At 50.4% G+C, this 18,050-nt stretch overlaps 1 protein-coding gene across 14 annotated transcripts in view; it reads right to left on the reverse strand.

Annotated features, from left to right (window-relative positions):
* PGS1 (phosphatidylglycerophosphate synthase 1) overlaps positions 1 to 14,221 on the reverse strand; it is a 70,476-nt gene extending 56,255 nt beyond the window's left edge. For all 14 annotated transcript variants that reach the window (XR_004054857.1, XR_004054855.1, XR_004054856.1 and 11 more), the window contains exon 1: positions 14,031 to 14,221. Coding sequence is in view for 11 of the 14 variants with exons in the window: in XM_030922526.1 (XP_030778386.1) it covers positions 14,031 to 14,173 (143 nt within the window). In the remaining 3 variants the exon portion in view is untranslated. The remainder of the gene's footprint in view (positions 1 to 14,030) is intronic.
* Between the last annotated feature and the right edge of the window lie 3,829 nt (positions 14,222 to 18,050).

Genomic DNA, 18,050 nt, shown 5'->3' on the forward strand with positions numbered 1-18,050 from the left:
GCCCACAGAGCTTCATTTCTGCTGCTCAGTGACTAAAAAGCCTGTGGGAGACGGGGGTGGAGGGACTGCACACCCAGAGCCCCACACAGACCTGAGCTACTATGAATCCTAGTCCTGCAAACAGTAGCAGGAAAACCCACTTCAGCGTGTGACCTCAAGAGGGACTTGGGAGAGAGGATGCTCGGACATCCCAAGGCCTGAATGGTCAAAATTCCAGGAAGATGATTTCACTCGCTTGCTTCAGGATAAAGCCCTCAATCTTCCCAGGCTTCGTAAATGTCCCTGCACAGACACCAGATGGCCCACAGCTGCACTTCCCAGAAAGCCCACCGGTCTGTCACTGCCGATTCACTGCCAAGAAAACCTTAGTCAACAGCAGAAGGTGCTGGCTCTGTGGATCCTGGAAGTCTGTGACTGGCCATGGCCACCCAGGGCAGAGGTGGGAAACAGCTGTTCTCCCCTACTGTCTCTAGAGGGGGTGATGACACTCACAGGCATCAGCTTGCAGATGAAAGGCCTAGATGTGTAAAGCAGGGCTCCCTGCCTGGGTTTCCTAAATCCTGGGCCACCCTCCTGCAAAGCTCAAGAGAGGAGAGCAAAGGACCCTTCAGTGCAGCAGAAACCACCAGACAATGGGAAAGGTGCACAGCGACCCATCAACCCGAAGTCCCAAGGGGCCTAGAGTCTCATATTCACTAATGAAACATGGTCGGGGCGGGGGACAGGCAACAGCAGCATAAAATCAATGTCTCCCCTGCCTCACAGTACTTCTGCCATCTCTCAGATCATCCAAAAATCAGGTGCCACCTGTACTGCTCCAGGTCACGTGGTCAGTCCGCACACAGCCTTCATAAAAGCTGAGAGCCGCAGCCCAACGTGGTGGCTCACGCCTATAATCCTAGCACTTTGGGAGTCCAAGGCGGGCAGATCACTTGAGGTCAGGAGTTCGAAACCAGCCTGGCCAACATGGTGAAACCCTGTCTTTACTAAAAACACAAAAAGATTAGCTGGGTGTGGTGGCACACGCCTGTAATCCCAGCTACTTGGGAGGCTGAGGCAGGAGAACTGCTTGAACCCAGGAGGTGGAGGTTGCAGTGAACCAAGATCACACCACTGCACGCCAGCCCTAGTGACAGAGTGAGACTTCGTCTCAAAAAAAAAAAAAAGAAAAAGAAAAAAGAAAAGGGGCCGGGCGCGGTGGCTCACGCCTGTAATTGCAGCACTTTGGGAGGCCGAGGCGGGTGGATCACCTGAGGTCATGAGTTCAAGACCAGTCTGGCCAACACGGTGAAACCCCGTCTCTACTAAAAATACAGAAATTGGGCCGGGCGTGGTGGCTCATGCTTGTAATCCCAGCACTTTAGGAGGCCAAGGCGGGCGGATCATGAGATCTGGAGTTCGACAACAGCCTGACCAACATGGTGAAACCCTGTCTCTACTAAAAATACAAAAATTAGCCGGGCATGGTGGCACGCGCACCTATAGTCCCACCTACAAAGGAGGCTGAGGCAGAAGAATCACTTGAACCTGGGAGGCAGAGGTTGCGGAGAGCAGAGATCCCACAGATGCACTCCAGCCTGGGCAACACTCTGTCTCAAAAAAAAAATAAATTAGCCGGCAGTGGCTGAGGCAGGAGAACTGCTTGAACCTCAGTGCCAGAGGCTGCAGTGAGCCAAGATCGCGCCATTGCACTCCAACCTGGGTGACAGAGCAAGACTCTGGCCCCCCGCAAAAAAAAAAAAAAAAAAAAAAAAAAGGGAGGAAGAAGAAACACTCCTTGGAACATAGCAACCCAAGAGAGGGCAAGTTCAACTTAACCCTCAACAAAGCCATCGTGTAAGCACGTATGACATACCATGCAGGGTACAAATGAAGAACCAGGCAGTCTCTGCCTCCCACAACCTTGGTAGCTTTCACAGACTTACATACCTGACATCATCTAAGAACACAAGAAAAGATGCTAAAATTAAATCAATGTCCAAATAGACAGTGTATGTTCTTCAAGGCATCAAAAAGGGGAGCTGGTGATGCCTGGGCTACTGGGAAGGTTCTGCAGCATTCCACCTCCAGTGGGCCTCGGAAAGCTAGTGGGATTCCAACAAGGAATGCAGAGGGGAGGATGCTCCAGGCAGGAAGTGTGAAGGGACATAAGCAGGAGGAACTGGGCTGGGCGCAGCGGCTCACACCTGCAATCCCAGCACTCTGGAGTCTAAGGCAGGAGAACTGCTTGATGCCAGGAGCTCCGGACCAGCCTGGGCAACATAGCAAGACCCTGTCTCTACACAAAATTAAAAAAAAAAAAATTAGCCAGGCATGGAGGCATGTGCCTATAGTCCCAGCTACTCGGGAGGCTGAGGTGGGACGATCGCTTGACCCTAGAGGTCAAGTGCAGAAAGAAATAAACAGGAACAAGACCACTTTCAACAGAAAAACCCAAAAGGGCCTCAATAGTCCAGAGAAAACACACACACACACAAAGCCTACACAAGTGTCAGGGTTCACCTACCACCTCCGTCCTACCTGCAGAGACCCACTTTGGCAAGTACAGAGCTGATGAGCCCAGAGGCCCTGGGGCTATCCTAGGCAGGTCTCCTCCTTACCAGGCAGCTGTCACTGGGAATGTTCCACCAGGGCCTCAGGCCAAGAGTTCTTGAAGGCTTTTATATGTTGGCTTTCTGTTTAATCTGTGTACTGACAAGTTTATTTTTGTTAGAAAAGAGGAGGCCGGGCGCGGTGGCTCAAGCCTGTAATCCCAGCACTTTGGGAGGCCGAGACGGGCGGATCACGAGGTCAGGAGATCGAGACCATCCTGGCTAACATGGTGAAACCCCGTCTCTACTAAAAAATACAAAAAAACTAGCCGGGCGAGGTGGCGGGTGCCTGTAGTCCCAGCTACTCGGGAGGCTGAGGCAGGAGAATGGTGTGAACCCAGGAGGCGGAGCTTGCAGTGAGCTGAGATCTGGCCACTGCACTCCAGCCCCGGCGACAGAGTGAGACTCCGTCTCAAAAAAAAAAAAAAAAAAAGAAAAGAGAAGGAGCTGAAAGCCAACTATATTTCATGGATACATTATGGAGGAGACTCAACCTTCAAGTGGCAATTTTATGTACCCAAAAAAGGAAGGTGCTTAAGAAAGGAGCTGTTTTACACAGGTCACCACAATGGCAACATATGCCAAGGAGAGCACATCTGGGCTGGTTTCGCTCAAAAAAACTGAATGGCCAGGCACGGTAGCATGTGCCTATAATCCCAGTGCTTCAGGAGGCCGAGGAGGAGGATCACTTGAGGCCAGGAGATCGAGACCAACTTGGGCAACATGGAGAAACTCCCTCTCTAGAAAAATTAAAAGTTAGCCAGGCATGGTGGCGTGCACCTGGAGTCCCAGCTACTAGGAAGGCTGAGGCAGGAAGACTGCTTAAACCCAGGCATTCGAAGCTGCAGTGACCCAAGATTGTGCCACTGCACTCCAGCCTAGGCGACAGAGTAAGACTTCACCTCAAAAAAAAAAAAAAACAAGGCTGGGTGCGGAGGCTCACACCTGTAATCCCAACACTTTGGGAGGCCGAGGCAGGCGGATCACCTGAGGTCGGGAGTTCAAGACCAGCCTGACCAACATGGAGAAACCCCATCTCTACTAAAAACACAAAATTAGCCGGGCCTAGCAGCACACGCCTGTAATATCAGCTACTCGAGAGGCTGAGGCAGGAGACTCACTTGAACCTGTGAGACAGAGGTTGCAGTGAGCCGAGATCGCGCCACTGTGCACTAGCCTGGGCAGCAAGAGGAAAAAACTCCATCTCAAAAAAAAAAAGCCTGAGCATGGTGGCTCACACCTGTAATCCCAACACTTTGGGAGGCCTGCGCAGTCAGATCACCTGAGGTCAGGAGATCGAGACCAGCCTGGCAAACATGGCAAAACCCCATCTCTACTAAAAATACAAAAAGTAGGCCAGGCGCGGTGGCTCAAGCCTGTAATCCCAGCACTTTGGAAGGCCGAGACGGGCGGATCACAAGGTCAGGAGATCGAGACCATCCTGGCTAATACGGTGAAACCCCGTCTCTACTAAAAAAAAATACAAAAAACTAGCCGGGCGACGAGGCGGGCGCCTGTAGTCCCAGCTACTCCGGAGGCTGAGGCAGGAGAATGGCGGGAACCCGGGAGGCGGAGCTTGCAGTGAGCTGAGATCCGGCCACTGCACTCCAGCCTGGGCGACAGAGCGAGACTCCGTCTCAAAAAAAAAAAAAAAAAATACAAAAAGTAGCTGGGTGTGGTGGCTCATGCGTATAGTCCCAGCTACTGAGGAGGCTGAGTCAGGAGAATCGGTTGAACCTGGAAGGTCGAGGTTGCAGAGATCACATCACTGCACTCCAGCCTGAGTGAGGGAGAGAGACTGTCAAAAGAAAAAATCATCATCATAATCATCTAACTGCAGCACAGCAGCCAGGGTAGAAGGAGCCAGTTCCTGCTCTGAAACTTCACTGCTCGCTGCTCAGGGACCTATTTTTTTTTCTTTCACATCAGACAGAACCCCATGGGGGTTAGTTCCCGGCTTTCCACAATGTAACTCCTGGGAATTTTCTCAGAAAAGGTTTATCCCCGTGCTAGAGCAGCCCCCACTGCACAGTAATCCCAGCCTCCAGGGGCTGACCACCTGCACAAGCAATTCCCCCACCCCAGGTAGGCTTACTTACCAAGAAAGCACATGGCCCAGTACCAAAGCCCCAAGAGACGTGAGGAGGCAGAGAGGCTGTGGTTATTTTTATTTTTATTTATTTTTTTTTTTTTTTTTGAGACAGAGTCTGGCTCTGTCGCCCAGGCTGGAGTGCAGTGGCCGGATCTCAGCTCACTGCAAGCTCCGCCTCCCGGGTTTATGCCATCCTCCTGCCTCAGCCTCCGGAGTAGCTACAGGCGTCCGCCACCTCGCCCGGCTAGTTTTTTGTATTTTTTTAGTAGAGACGGGGTTTCACCGTGTTAGCCAGGATGGTCTCGATCTCCTGACCTCGTGATCCGCCCGTCTCGGCCTCCCAAAGTGCTGGGATTACAGGCTTGAGCCACCGCGCCCGGCGAGGCTGTGGTTATCTTACCAAAAAAGCCTAGTTACATGTGACATTCGCCATTTAGGGAACTAAACCAGTACACACACAATTTCCACATCGAGACCTGGGCTCCCCTGAATCATCTCTTTCTAGACACCTTCTAGCACCCAGTTCTAGTTATAGGAAAGAGGAAGTGGTTGGGGCTGGGGAGTCAGATAATAAGCTTCTGCCACCCTTGCCTCTCTGAAGGCCACTCCTTTACTCTGGAATACAGGAGAAGTTTAGAGAACAGGACCAGGAGAGGAGCCGGTAATACTCCCTACCACCAATGCCCCAGCATTCAAAATCAGACCAGCTGTACTACATCACCAAACAAACCTCAGCAACAACCAAAACACATGACAGACAATGCAAAACAATCCTCAGTCTGCCATTCTAAAGATGAAATGAGACCAGCATCTTCTCAGAGAACCAGCCAGTGGCCCAGCTCCAGCCACCACGCCAGGAAGCCTGACTCCGGAGAAAGGTTCAGTCACCCGATTTAAGGCTTCCCGTGGAATATGCAGGCAAATTCCCTGAACCGAGGAGTGGGCTGGGCCTAAGTGCTGAGGACCCCGGACCTGGTGGCCCGTCCCTCTACCAAGAGAGGGCCAAAGAAGGCAGCGGGGTGCCTTGGGGAGGGGAGGAAAGTTTCTTCCCATCATCTTGAGGAAGATCCACATCTGAACCGCTCTGACCAAGCGGTGAGCCAGGACTGGGGCCACTACCAAGCAAGGAGAGGGAAGCCTGCTTAGCTGCCCAGGCAGCCCCAGGCAGGACACTGCGTCCTATACACACTTGCCCCCATGAGAGGCCTCAGTGGGACTTGAGCTCACAAGAATCAGCCAAACTGAAATAGTGAAAGCAGGAAGCAGCTGAGAAGCTATGGAACACACCTGTTTACAAAAGAAACCTGGGGGCCGGGTGCAGTGGCTCACAGTTATAACTCCAGCATTTTTGGAGGCCGAGGCAGGCAGATCACGAGGTCAGGAATTCAAGACCAGCCTGGCCAACACAGTGAAACCGTCTCTACTAAAAATACAAAAATTAGGCCGGGCACGGTGGCTCAAGCCTGTAATCCCAACACTTTGGGAGGCCAAGGCGGGCGGATCACAAGGTCAGGAGATCAAGACCATCCTGACTAACACAGTGAAACCCCGTCTCTACTAAAAAATACAAAAAATTAGCCAGGTGTGGTGGCGGGTGCCTGTAGTCCCAGCTACTCAGGAAACTGAGGCAGTAGAATGGCATGAACCCGGGAGGCGGAGCTTGCAGTGAGCCGAGATCACGCCACTGCACTCCGGCCTGGGCGAACGTACGAGACTCCGTCTCAAAAAAAAAAAAAGAAGGCAGCCAGGCGCGGTGGCTCACGCCTGTAATCCCAGCACTTTGGGAGGCCGAGGTGGGCGGATCACGAGGTCAGGAGATCGAGACCATCCTGGCTAACACAGTGAAACCCCATCTCTACTAAAAATACAAAAAATTAGCCAGGCATGGTGGCGGGCGCCTGTAGTCGCAGGTACTCGGGAGGCTGAGGCAGGAGAATGGCACGAACCAGGAGGCAGAGCTTGCAGTGAGCCGAGATTGAGCCTGGGCGACACAGCGAGACTCCGCCTCAGAAAAAAAAAAAGAAATACAAAAATCAGCTGGGCGTGGTGGTGGTAGGCACCTGCAATCCCAGCTACTTGGGGACGCTGAGGCAGGAAAATCGCTTGAACCCGGGAGGCGGAGGTTGCAGTGGGCTGACACTGCGCCACTGCACTCCAGCCTGGGCGACAGAACGAGACTCCATCTGAGGACAGGAGAAGGGAAGGGAAGGGACGGGACGGGACGGGAAGAGAAAGCAAAGAAAGAAAAGAAACAAACAAACCAACCAACCAACCTCGGGAAAACAGAAGGCATTTCTCCCTTTTGTGGGGAGATGGTTTTCCACTTCACCATTCTGCAGCTGCGCGTGCTCTGCTTCGTGGAAAACGCTGGCACCCCTCGCCTTTCTAACCAGGTGTCAACAGCACCTGGGGGCCCTACCGAGATCCCGCGTTCTCAGGGAAGGGATGCCACTGAAGACAGGCAAATACCAGGGAATTACACCACGGTCTACACTGAAGACAGGCAAATACCAGGGAATTACACCACAGTCTACACTGAAGACAGGCAAATACCAGGGAATTACACCACGGTCTACACAGAACCTTTAGATGTCCCTTCCACATCTCCTAATGTCAGAGAACACGAGTTTCCCCCTAGAGCTGCAGTACTGTCACCCACTTACTGTGACCCACCAATGGGACACATGTAACAGGCCAACTTCTCGGGGTTTTTTCAAAACAGGGTATGTTTCGATGAACTTCAATGAAAGAGTAGGGTAAAGCTGGAGGACTGTCTTCACTGAACAGGGCAGAAGTTGCACTCTCTATACTGAACACAGGTCGGTAATTCAGTGTCCCTCAGAGGCGTGCTCTGAAGGTCCAGGGGCCCCTTCTTTAACCATAAGATAACATTCAAGGTACAGATTCTGTGGCCTGAAGCCCATTCAAATCTGTACAAAACCATGAAAAAAGAAGTTTTTAAAAGAAACTGAGCTCTCTGGATTGCAATATTTTCAGAAACTACTTTTTGAGAAAAACTCACCCTACCCCCTTCGTCACAAATATTTAAATGTAAAAAAGTGAACTGATGAGAAAAAGCAACAGTCATAACACTTCCTGAGAAAGTCTCCAGAAACTACAAGAAGGTACTGTACTTCCTGCAACCCTGGCAGCAGGCGGCCCTTCCTGACTAATGCAAGACCTAACCCCAAGTAAGGGAAGTGAGTGTGGATTCCCGTAGGTTACAAAAGACCAACGGTCGGCTGAACTCCCATAACAAGTACAGCACGAGAGGCCCAGGCCGCCAGCATTCAGCTACATGCTGACTAGATGACTCTCCCCTTGGCTTAGCCAAAAGGAAGTCGATTACACTGGGGGCCAGAAATCCAAAATATATTTATAACCCACAATACAGCTTGGGTAGCCAAATGCACCAGGCACATCAAAGTGCCTGATGAGAACCAATCACATGTTCTACGACTCCAAAGGGATTCAGCCAGCCTGACTCCTAGCACCCTCAAAATCGACACATTTACATAAACCAGATCCCACTAACAAAGGGACTATCATTCCAACCATTTTAATCCCAGGCGGGTCTCTGTCTGCTGGAGTCTAACCCACCACCAACTAGAATGTGCTCAGGGATACTCATGTTAACATTAACTTAAAGCTACAACTGGGAAAGTCAGTCCGTTGTAAATCTTTTAATTCACTGCAAGATCAAATCTGAATCATTGGGGAAAACTATGCTTTGATTCTAAACATCCCCTTCCCATCCATTAGACTGCTATAAATAAACCAAGAGATGGTTATGCTAAACTCTAAAGAGTAAGGAAGACTGAATCCCAACATCAAAAAGTTCAAAAACAAGTAACTTCTGAGCCGGGTGCGGTGGCTCACGCCTGTAATCCCAGCACTTTGGGAGGCCGAGGCGGGCGGATCATGAGGTCAGGAGATCGAGACCACGGTGAAACTCCGTCTCTACTAAAAATACAAAAAATTGGCCGGGCACAGTGGCGGGCACCTATAGTCCCAGCTACTCGGGAGGCTGAGGCAGGAGAATGGCGTGAACCCAGGAGGCGGAGCTTGCAGTGAGCCGAGATCGCGCCACTGCACTCCAGCCTGGGCGACAGAGCAAGACTCCGTCTCAAAAAAAAAAAAAAAAAAAAAAAAAGTAACTTCTGGAAATCTGGCGGTCCCTCAGAGTAAAAACTACTTACACATTGAACAAGTGACCTGCCACTACAATTAAAGAAAATCTAGGTCGGGCATGGTGGTTCACGCCTGTAATCCCAGCACTTTGGGAGGCTGACGCGGGAGGATCACTGAGGTCGGGAGTTCGAGACCAGCCTGACCAACATGGAGAAACCTTATCTCTACTAAAAATACAAAATTAGATGGGCCTGGTGGCGCATGCCTGTAATCCCAGCTACTGGAGAGGCTGAGGCAGGAGAATCGCTTGAACCAGGGAAGCACAGCTTGCAGCACTTCAGCCTGGGCAACAAGAGTGAAACTCCATCTCAAAAAACAAAAACAAAAAAAAAAAGAGGGGGCCGGGCGCAGTGGCTCAAGCCTGTAATCCTAGCACTTTGGGAGGCCGAGACGGGCGGATCACGAGGTCAGGAGATCGAGACCATCCTGGCTAATACGGTGAAACCCTGTCTCTACTTAAAAATACAAAAAACTAGCCGGGCGACGAGGCGGGCGCCTGTAGTCCCAGCTACCCGGGAGGCTGAGGCAGGAGAACGGCGTAAACCCGGGAGGCGGAGCTTGTGGTGAGCTGAGATCAGGCCACTGCACTCCAGCCTGTGTGGAGGAGCAAGACTCCGTCTCAAAAAAAAAAAAAAAGAAAGAAAGAAAGAAAATCTAATTGAAAACAATCTGCTGGACACCTGTTTCCCTCTTATAACTCAGAGAAGTTAGGAACCCCTAACCCATCCAACATACACACTCACAAGCTCCTAGAATTGTGAAAAAGTTTCAAATATAAAGATGATTCTGCACATACAGCTAAAACTACTGAAAATAGTTTAAAGAGGAAAAAAAGTAAGCCACAGATAAAATATTTCCTTGTATAGTAGGCAAGTTCAAGATTAGGAACTAATGCCCTCACGATACATTTCCCACTTGGTCTCATCTACTCCAAGTAACAAGACCATTCTGTGAAGCCAGATGACTCAAAAAAAAACCCTATCTGAAGCATCTGTCTCTCTCTCCTGAGGAGCCTGGATACTGATTAACACGACCCAAATGTACCTTACCATTATCCCCAAAACCTGAGCCTCTTCTTTACTCCCTGCTTTCATGAAATGTACCAACATCCATGTGCCCCATCAAGACTGACTCTAACCCAGCCCTCTTTTCTTTTTTTTTTTTTTTTTTTTTTTTTTTGAGGCGGAGTCTCGCTCTGTCGCCCGGACTGGAGTGCAGTGGCCAGATCTCAGCTCACTGCAAGCTCCGCCTCCCGGGTTTACGCCATTCTCCTGCCTCAGCCTCCCGAGTAGCTGGGACTACAGGCGCCCGCCACCTCGCCCGGCTAGTTTTTGTATTTTTAGTAGAGACGGGGTTTCACCGTGTTAGCCAGGATGGTCTCGATCTCCTGACCTCGTGATCCGCCCGTCTCGGCCTCCCAAAGTGCTGGGATGACAGGCTTGAGCCACCGCGCCCGGCTCAAGCCCTCTTTTCTGCTTCCACTGCCCGACTTCACATAAAAGCCCCCACCATCTCAGGCTGAGCCCGAATCAGAAGAAATCATACATGGAACCGCAGAACTTGTCTTCCTGGGTCACTGGCTTGCTCCTAGCCCCTCTTCTTCCCTCCCTCCGTCCCATACTTGGTACTCCTAGTCAGCTCCTGGAAATGGTTTCAGCATTGGTGGGACCTCAGAACTGCCTTTCGCTGCAGTCCACGTCACTATCATTTCTTGAACAGCCACTCCCCCGCTTCTTCACCGAGCCCTAACTACTCCGACCCCTCCTTCAACACAGCTCTGAGCCATTGCACCCAGAAGCCTTCCATGACCTTCAGGTGCCTCTCCAAGGTACTGCCATGACCTTCCACCTACTTCTTGTAATTGTTTACCGGTACGAGCATCTTGGAGGTGGGGCTGTGTCTTTATCTTTGCTTCCTGAGTACCTAGCACAGCACAGCAGTGCTCAATACACACATGATGAATAAATTAATGGATCCAGCAGTCCCTAATGATAATGAGTCAGATGCTAGCTTAAGAGGAAATGACAGTGCTTCTAAATCATTAATTAGAAGTAATTTTAAGTAGAGTTCTCTGTCTCTGTGGCTGTCTCTATGCCTGAAAGGAAACCGCGGCAGTAAAAGGAACGTCCCCTCACGAGGGTTCACTGGCCCTCCAACAGCTGACTCAGATCCACAAGCTAAAACCTAAAATAATTCAAGCTCATGACTGCACAGAACTATTATCAATGAATCAATGATCAGCGAGTTACAAGAAACCACATCATTCGGGTAATGAGAAATTGGGAGGTGCAACTTAATAATGGAGAAGAAATGAAAGTCAGCAGCCAATACAGGGTGAGCAGCTACAACAAACATGAATAACTCGAACACCAAGGCCACAACGAATCAGAAAAAAAACTGCAAACCGAATAAGGCAAAAAAAAAAAAAAAAAAAAAAAAAGGCTGAGAAACCTACACTACCACTCAATACTGGTCAAAGCATTTATCCTCAGTCCTACCACGGGCATTATTTCCAAGGCTTACAAAACAAGAACTTCTGTCTTACTGCCCAAGAAACTGAGTTGCTGGTTGAACTGTTGTCCCAGAGAAACAATCATCTCTCTTAGCTTAATGAAGAAAGATGAAGGTACACAAACTGCATCCACTCATACAATCCAAAAAAAAGAGTTTAGAAAGTCAACTTAGACTATCTCCACTGCCACACTGCCCCTACCACCACCAAAAAAAAAACCAAAAAAGCAGCTGGGCGCGGTGGCTCACGCCTGTAATCACGGCACTTTGGGAGGCCGAGACGGGCGGATCATGAGGTCAGCAGATCGAGACCATCCTGGCTAACACGGTGAAACCCTGTCTCTACTAAAAATACAAAAACTAGCCGGGCGAGGTGGCGGGCGCCTGTAGTCCCAGCTACTCGGGAGGCTGAGGCAGGAGAATGGCGTGAGCCCGGGAAGCGGAGCTTGCAGTGAGCTGAGATCTGGCCACTGCACTCCAGTCCGGGCGACAGAGCGAGACTCCGCCTCAAAAAAAAAAAAAAAAAAAATAGAAAGTCAACTTAGACTATCTCCACTGCCACACTGCCCCTACCACCACCAAAAAAAAAAAAACCAAAAAAGCAGCTGGGCGTGGTGGCTCACGCCTGTAATCACGGCACTTTGGGAGGCCGAGGCGGGCTGGTCACAAGGTCAGGAGATCGAGACCAGCCTGGCCAACATGATGAAACCCCGTCTCTACTAAAGATACAAAAATTAGCCGGGCGTAGTGGCATGTATCTGTAGTCCCAGCTACTCTGGAGGCTGAGGCAGGAGAATCACTTGAACCCGGGAGGTAAGGTTGCAGTGAGCCGAGATTACGCCACTGCACCCCAGCCTGAGCGACAGAACAAGACTCTGTCTCAGAAAAAAAACAAACAAAAAAGCACATTCATGAGATTTTTTTTAAAAGAATCTGTGTCAACTCCCAACATTCTTTAGTAATCAATTCCAATGTTGAACAATGATTAATAATGAACTGCTTTTCACATAGTTTAAACGTAGAGAGAGAAGACAAAGTCACCTAAACCTTGTCTTAGAGGGTAGGACATTTTTTTGAAACTGTAAACCAAATCTCAGTGATTTGATGCCAGGACGTGGAAGTCATCTGACTTCACCACCCACTGAGATGAGCAGGTCTTTTGCTAAACACTGAAAAAATGAAAATGCAAAAAATGGAGAGGCCATTTCTTTTACAGCCCCAGTCCTGCAGGGTTCACCAATGTGAAAATCAGCAGATTTCCAAGAGCACCATCCTGCACTGATTCTATCACCTAAAAATTCCCCTAAATCAAACGTGAGTTTACGATGAAAATCTTCCACCATAGATCACTATGAAGCAAGCTCTTTTCTGTACCTAGAATCAGCACACATGACTGGACCCCAGATCTCTGTACTAGATGTCTGACCCCAGGAGGTCAAATCTCACCCAAGGAGTACAGGTGCAGATAGAAAATCTAACACAACGCAATCTCAACTAAAGGAAGCAGTTCTAAGAGTTTTTTTGTAAAGATCAAGCGTTAGGCTCAATTAAGAAAACTATTTGCAGCCAAGCACGGTGGCTGACGCCTATAATCCCAGCACTTTGGGAGGCCGAGGCTGGCGGATCACCTGAGGTTGGGAATTCGAGACCAGCCTGACCAACATGGAGAAATCCTGTCTCTACTAAAAATACAAAATTAGCCGGGCGTGGTAGCTCATGTCCGTAATCCCAGCTACTCGGGAAGCTGAGGCAGGAGAATCGCTTGAACCTGGGAGGCGGAAGTTGCGGTGAGCCAAGATCACGCCATAGCACTCCAGTTTAGGCAACAAAAGTGAAACTCCGTCTCAAAAAAAAAGAAAGAAAGAAAGAAAGAAAGAAAAGAAAAGAAAACTATTTGCACACAAGAGAATTATTTATCCCCTTTTTTTAATATTAGCAAGCCTCGGGTCAGCATGTTCTTGGCAAATGTTTATTCTAAAAGACCACTGCCTGAACAAATCGCTCCAAAGCCTACTTCATCATTTACATAACTTCAGTAATTTTCCAGAGCAGAGGCCCTTTGAAATGTGTAAAAAGTGTTTCGAGTGGCTCCTCTTCCCATGCCTGAGTGTTACTAAGGATTGCTTCACAGCTCTCTCTGGCAGGATGTGAGAAACGCTGTATACACAAAATCCCAGCAAGGCTGATTCACTCACGCCAAGTCACCTCACAGCCAGGATTACTTAAGGAAAAGACCCCTCTGAACTCTCCGACACTCACATCCTGGGGCCGAAACCATGATATAAGCAGCCTCTGGAGCTTGACCGAAGCTCCTGAATGCACACACAGTCCCTCTTTTAACGTGTAAGTGCACGGTGGCCGGGGCTCGCCAATAAGCACGGTGTAGAGGGGGAGCAAGAACTGGCCCGGCTGCGCAGGAGGCCCGCCGGCTGAACAATGGCGCACAAGTCGCCCACCCTCCCTCAAGAAGGCCCAGTGAAGCAGCACATAGGTCAGGCGCTGAGCCCCCGGGAGGCAGAAATGGGCCCAGGAACAGGGGAGAGACTCGCTGCTGATGCCCAGTAGGCTGGGCCTGGGAGTTTGAGCGCCGGGGGGCCGGGCCGCAGCCGCGAGGGCTGCACTCTCAGCCCGGCCGCCTCTCTCACCTCCTGCGCTGGCGGTCCCGGTTCCTGCCGAGGCGGTCGGACAGGCGTCCCAGGAGCGCGGCCAGCCCTGGGCGGCCGGGCAGGAGGCCCAGTAGTCGCCTCCAGAACACGGGTCCCGCCGCCGCTGCCGCCGCCACCGCCATGGAGATTCACCGCTTCCGCTTCCGCTCCCGGCGCGCACGAACTTTATTGACAAAGGCGAGCGCGGACACGGTGCAGGCGCGCAGGCGCCGGAGCCCTGGCCCGGGGAAGGAGGCCCTGCACCGCCCCCAAGCCTCAGTTTCCCCTCTGGGGGACAGGCGAGGAATAGTGGTCGCGCCATAGGAGGGGGTCGGAAGTCTGCCCGTTAAACCCGCAAGGGCGCCAGGCGGCCTGCATTCCTGCATTCTCTTGTCACAGGTAGCGGAGGAAAGAATGCGGCGCAGGGGCTCTAAGAGCAGCGTCACATTTGGCTCCAACTCACCAGTTGTCAGGGGATCCTCCCAAAGTGCTGGGACCACCAAAGTGCGTGTGTCACCGTGCCCGGTTAATTTTTTAATTTTTTGTAGAGATGGGGTCTCACTGTGTTGCCCAAGCTGGTCTCGAACTCCTGGGCTCAAGCGATCCTCCCGCCTCAGCCTCCCAAAGTCTTGCCAAGCCTGGCCACTGGCTGTCAAAATTGACTCCTCAGCACACAGTGGCTCACACCTGTAATCCCTGCACTTTGGGAGGCAGAGGCAGGTGGATCACATGAGGTCAAGAGTTCGAGACCAGCCTGGCCAATGTGATGAAACCCCGTCTCTACTAAAACTACAAAAAATTAGCTAAGCGTGGTGGCGTGCGCCTGTAATCCCAGCTACTCAGGAGGCTGAGGCAGGAGAATCGCTTGAACCCGGGAGGCGGAGGTTGCAGTGAGCCAAGATCCTGCTACTGCACTCCAGCCTGGACAACATAGCGAGACTCCATCTCAAAAAAAAAAATTGACTCCTCATTGAAAAGTGGGGGGAATTATTGTTTGAGGTTCTAATTGATAGGGTGTCCTTTAGACTTGTACAACACCCCTAAGGTGTTAAACTTGAACAAAGTCTGTTCTTGTATGAAGTCTTGTAACCTGGTTAACGCTGACTCACTAAGGTGCACAGAACCACGGAAAATCCCCACCAGACTGAGGGAGGAATCATCTTGCACCCTGTTAGTCCCAGAGGCTGCAGCTGCATGGCACAGAACAGGCTCAGCAAATCTGTGTGAGATGAACAGCGTCTTCCACCCTCCTGATGTGCCCAAGTACACAGATATCACTGGCCCCAGCAACACACAGTTCTATGCCCAAAAGGCTGAAGGAGCACATCCTCATACACCAAGAACACTGTGTTTTTGTTTTTTGGTTTCTGTTTTTTGTTTTGAGACAGGGTTTCACTCTTGTCACCCAGGCTGGAGTGCAATGGTGCGATCTTGGCTCACTGCAACCTCTGCCTCCTGAGATCAAGAAAGTCTCCTGCCTCGAATGGCGTAAACCCGGGAGGCGGAGCTTGCAGTGAGCCGAGATCCGGCCACTGCACTCCAGCCTGGGCGACAGAGCGAGACTCCGTCTCAAAAAAAAAAAAAATAGAAATTCTCCTGCCTCAGCCTCCGGGATTACAGGCATGCTGGGATTACAGGCGTGCGCCACCACGCCTGGCTAATTTTTGTATTCTTAGTAGAGACTGGGTTTCACCATGTTGGCCAGGCTGGTCTCAAACTCCTGACCTCAAGTGATCCACCCACCTCGGCCTTCCAAAGTGCTGGGATTACAGGCGTGAGCCACCGCGCCTGGCCCAAGAACATTTTTTGAAGCTAATTTTAAAATGGAGAACTCCGTGGCATTCTGAAAGGCAGGAGAGGTGATCTCTGATCTATAATATGCAAAGCTCCCTGGCTGGCCCACATAGGCTGGGACCCGGAAACTGGAAAAGCTGTAGGACATAATCATAGTCTACTGTGTTGTGAGGTTAAAATGATATGGACACGTGGGCTGGGCGCAGTGGCTCACGCCTGTAATCCCAGCATTTTGGGAGGCCAAAGCGGGCGGATCATCTGAGGTTGGGAGTTCGAGACCACCCTGACCAACAAGGAGAAACCCCATTTCTAGTAAAAATACAAAATTAGCTGGGTGTGGTGGTGCATGCCTGGTAATCCCAGCTACTCAGGAAGGCTGAGGCAGGAGAATCGCTTGAGCCCGGAGGCGGAGGTTGCAGTGAGTCAAGATCGCGCCACTGCACTCCAGCCTGGGCAACAAGAGCGAAATTCAGTCTAAAAAAAAAAAAAAAAGATATGGAGACACTGAAAAAAACACTCCAAAGTCCACTTCCACAGATTATGCAGGGAAATCAACTACACATTCCCACAAGAATGTTCATCTCAGCCTTGTTCATGATATCAAGTGTGGAAGCAAATCTTGAGGGGTAGGGGGCTTGGTTAAATAATGATACATCAGTATGTTGGAAGACCACACATTCATAAAAATAACATGTTCTGGAAGAATATTTAATGGCATTCAGTGTAAAAGCCAAATTACCAAGGAGCAGTGTAGAGACCATGTCATTTTATTAAAAGTGAGAGAGAGAGAAAGAGGAAATGTGTGTATGTATACAGAAAGACTGAAAGGAAATACCCCCAAAAGTAAGCGTTGGTTATTTGGTGCCATTAAGGAGTTTCCAAATTGTTGACAATCAACAAGTGTTTCAGATTGGCTTTGAGTTGCCTTTTGCGTTTAGATCACTTTACTAATACTACATGGAATTTGATTCAACCCTTCCAAGTTAGAAATGGTGAATCATCAAATTTCCTAACTTCCAGTAACTAGAATGAGGCCATCCATTACATGGTTCCACTTTTGCACTGTTCCTGGCCCACAGTTGTTGCAGAGTAAACACTTGCTGTATGGCTACACCATCATGCTCAGCGGTGAGCGCCACATGGGCCCTGGGAGCCTAGTTATCATCCTGGAAAGAGCTGGCAGCTTTTCTACATGGGTGCTTTGCTGTGCGAGGTACTGAAACAAACAACCATGCTACAGGCTTACTGGGAATTCCCAATCTTAAATAACTGCTAGTGACAGACAGCAATATTGATAGCATGGTAAGTCAAACTAATAAGTATTTACGCTAAGGATAAACATCAAGGAATAACCCAGTCCCTTCTGAAACCACACACCGAGAGCCTCTGGCCTTCATGGCTAGTTTAAAACAGACAGAGCTATCACTAGAGTGTGGCAACCACAACTTTGCCCCGGGACACATACATTTCGAGGTTGCAAAAATGTTAAATAATGGTTTTCAGAGATTGTGCAATTTTTAAATGATTCCATTTACAGGATGACAGCACGTATGCATTCTTCCTGTCAGGAGGTCTCCTCTGGGCTAGTTACTGAAAACAAGTAGAGGAGATAAGACCCTCCCAGCCAACAAAGGTGACCCCGAGAGCCTGCCTGGGAACACTCAGGGTGTCCCAAAGCTGCTTGACCGGCTCACAATCTGGGTCGGACGCTACTGGATTCCCATCTCAATGACTGCGGGCGAAAAGACATCTGTCTTAGTCCCCCTCACCCTCCTGCCCTCACCCACTGCCTTCTCGTTAGTCCCACTCGCTCCTTCCCAGACAGGAGGTGCCAGGGTTAGAAAGACAGGGTCGACGGGATTGACGGCAGATCCCATGTCTTCCCAAACGGAAAAGGAAACCCATTCATTGGAAGGAGAGTTGACGTCAAGGAGTGGTGGGCTGCTGCCCCCGAGAATGCGGCTGCTCTCCCAGGCAGGAAACACCAGGAAATCCTGAGCCAACAGCCCATGCCTCACTGCCTGTGATTCACTCCCTGAACCGAAAATCACAGTAACACAAGAGGAAGGTCCCTCCTCTTCTAGCTTGCTTGCTGAGAGAGGGTCTCTCCCGAACACAGGGCTGTTAGCAAATTCCAAAGGGAGGAAGTGTCTGTCCGGCCCACCTTCTGCCTCCAGCGATGAGAAACGGCCCCGGGGGGCTGATCAGCTGTTTGTGAGGAGCCTG

This window comes from Rhinopithecus roxellana, chromosome 19 (genome assembly GCF_007565055.1).
Source record: "Rhinopithecus roxellana isolate Shanxi Qingling chromosome 19, ASM756505v1, whole genome shotgun sequence".
NCBI classification, from domain to species: Eukaryota; Metazoa; Chordata; class Mammalia; order Primates; family Cercopithecidae; genus Rhinopithecus; species Rhinopithecus roxellana.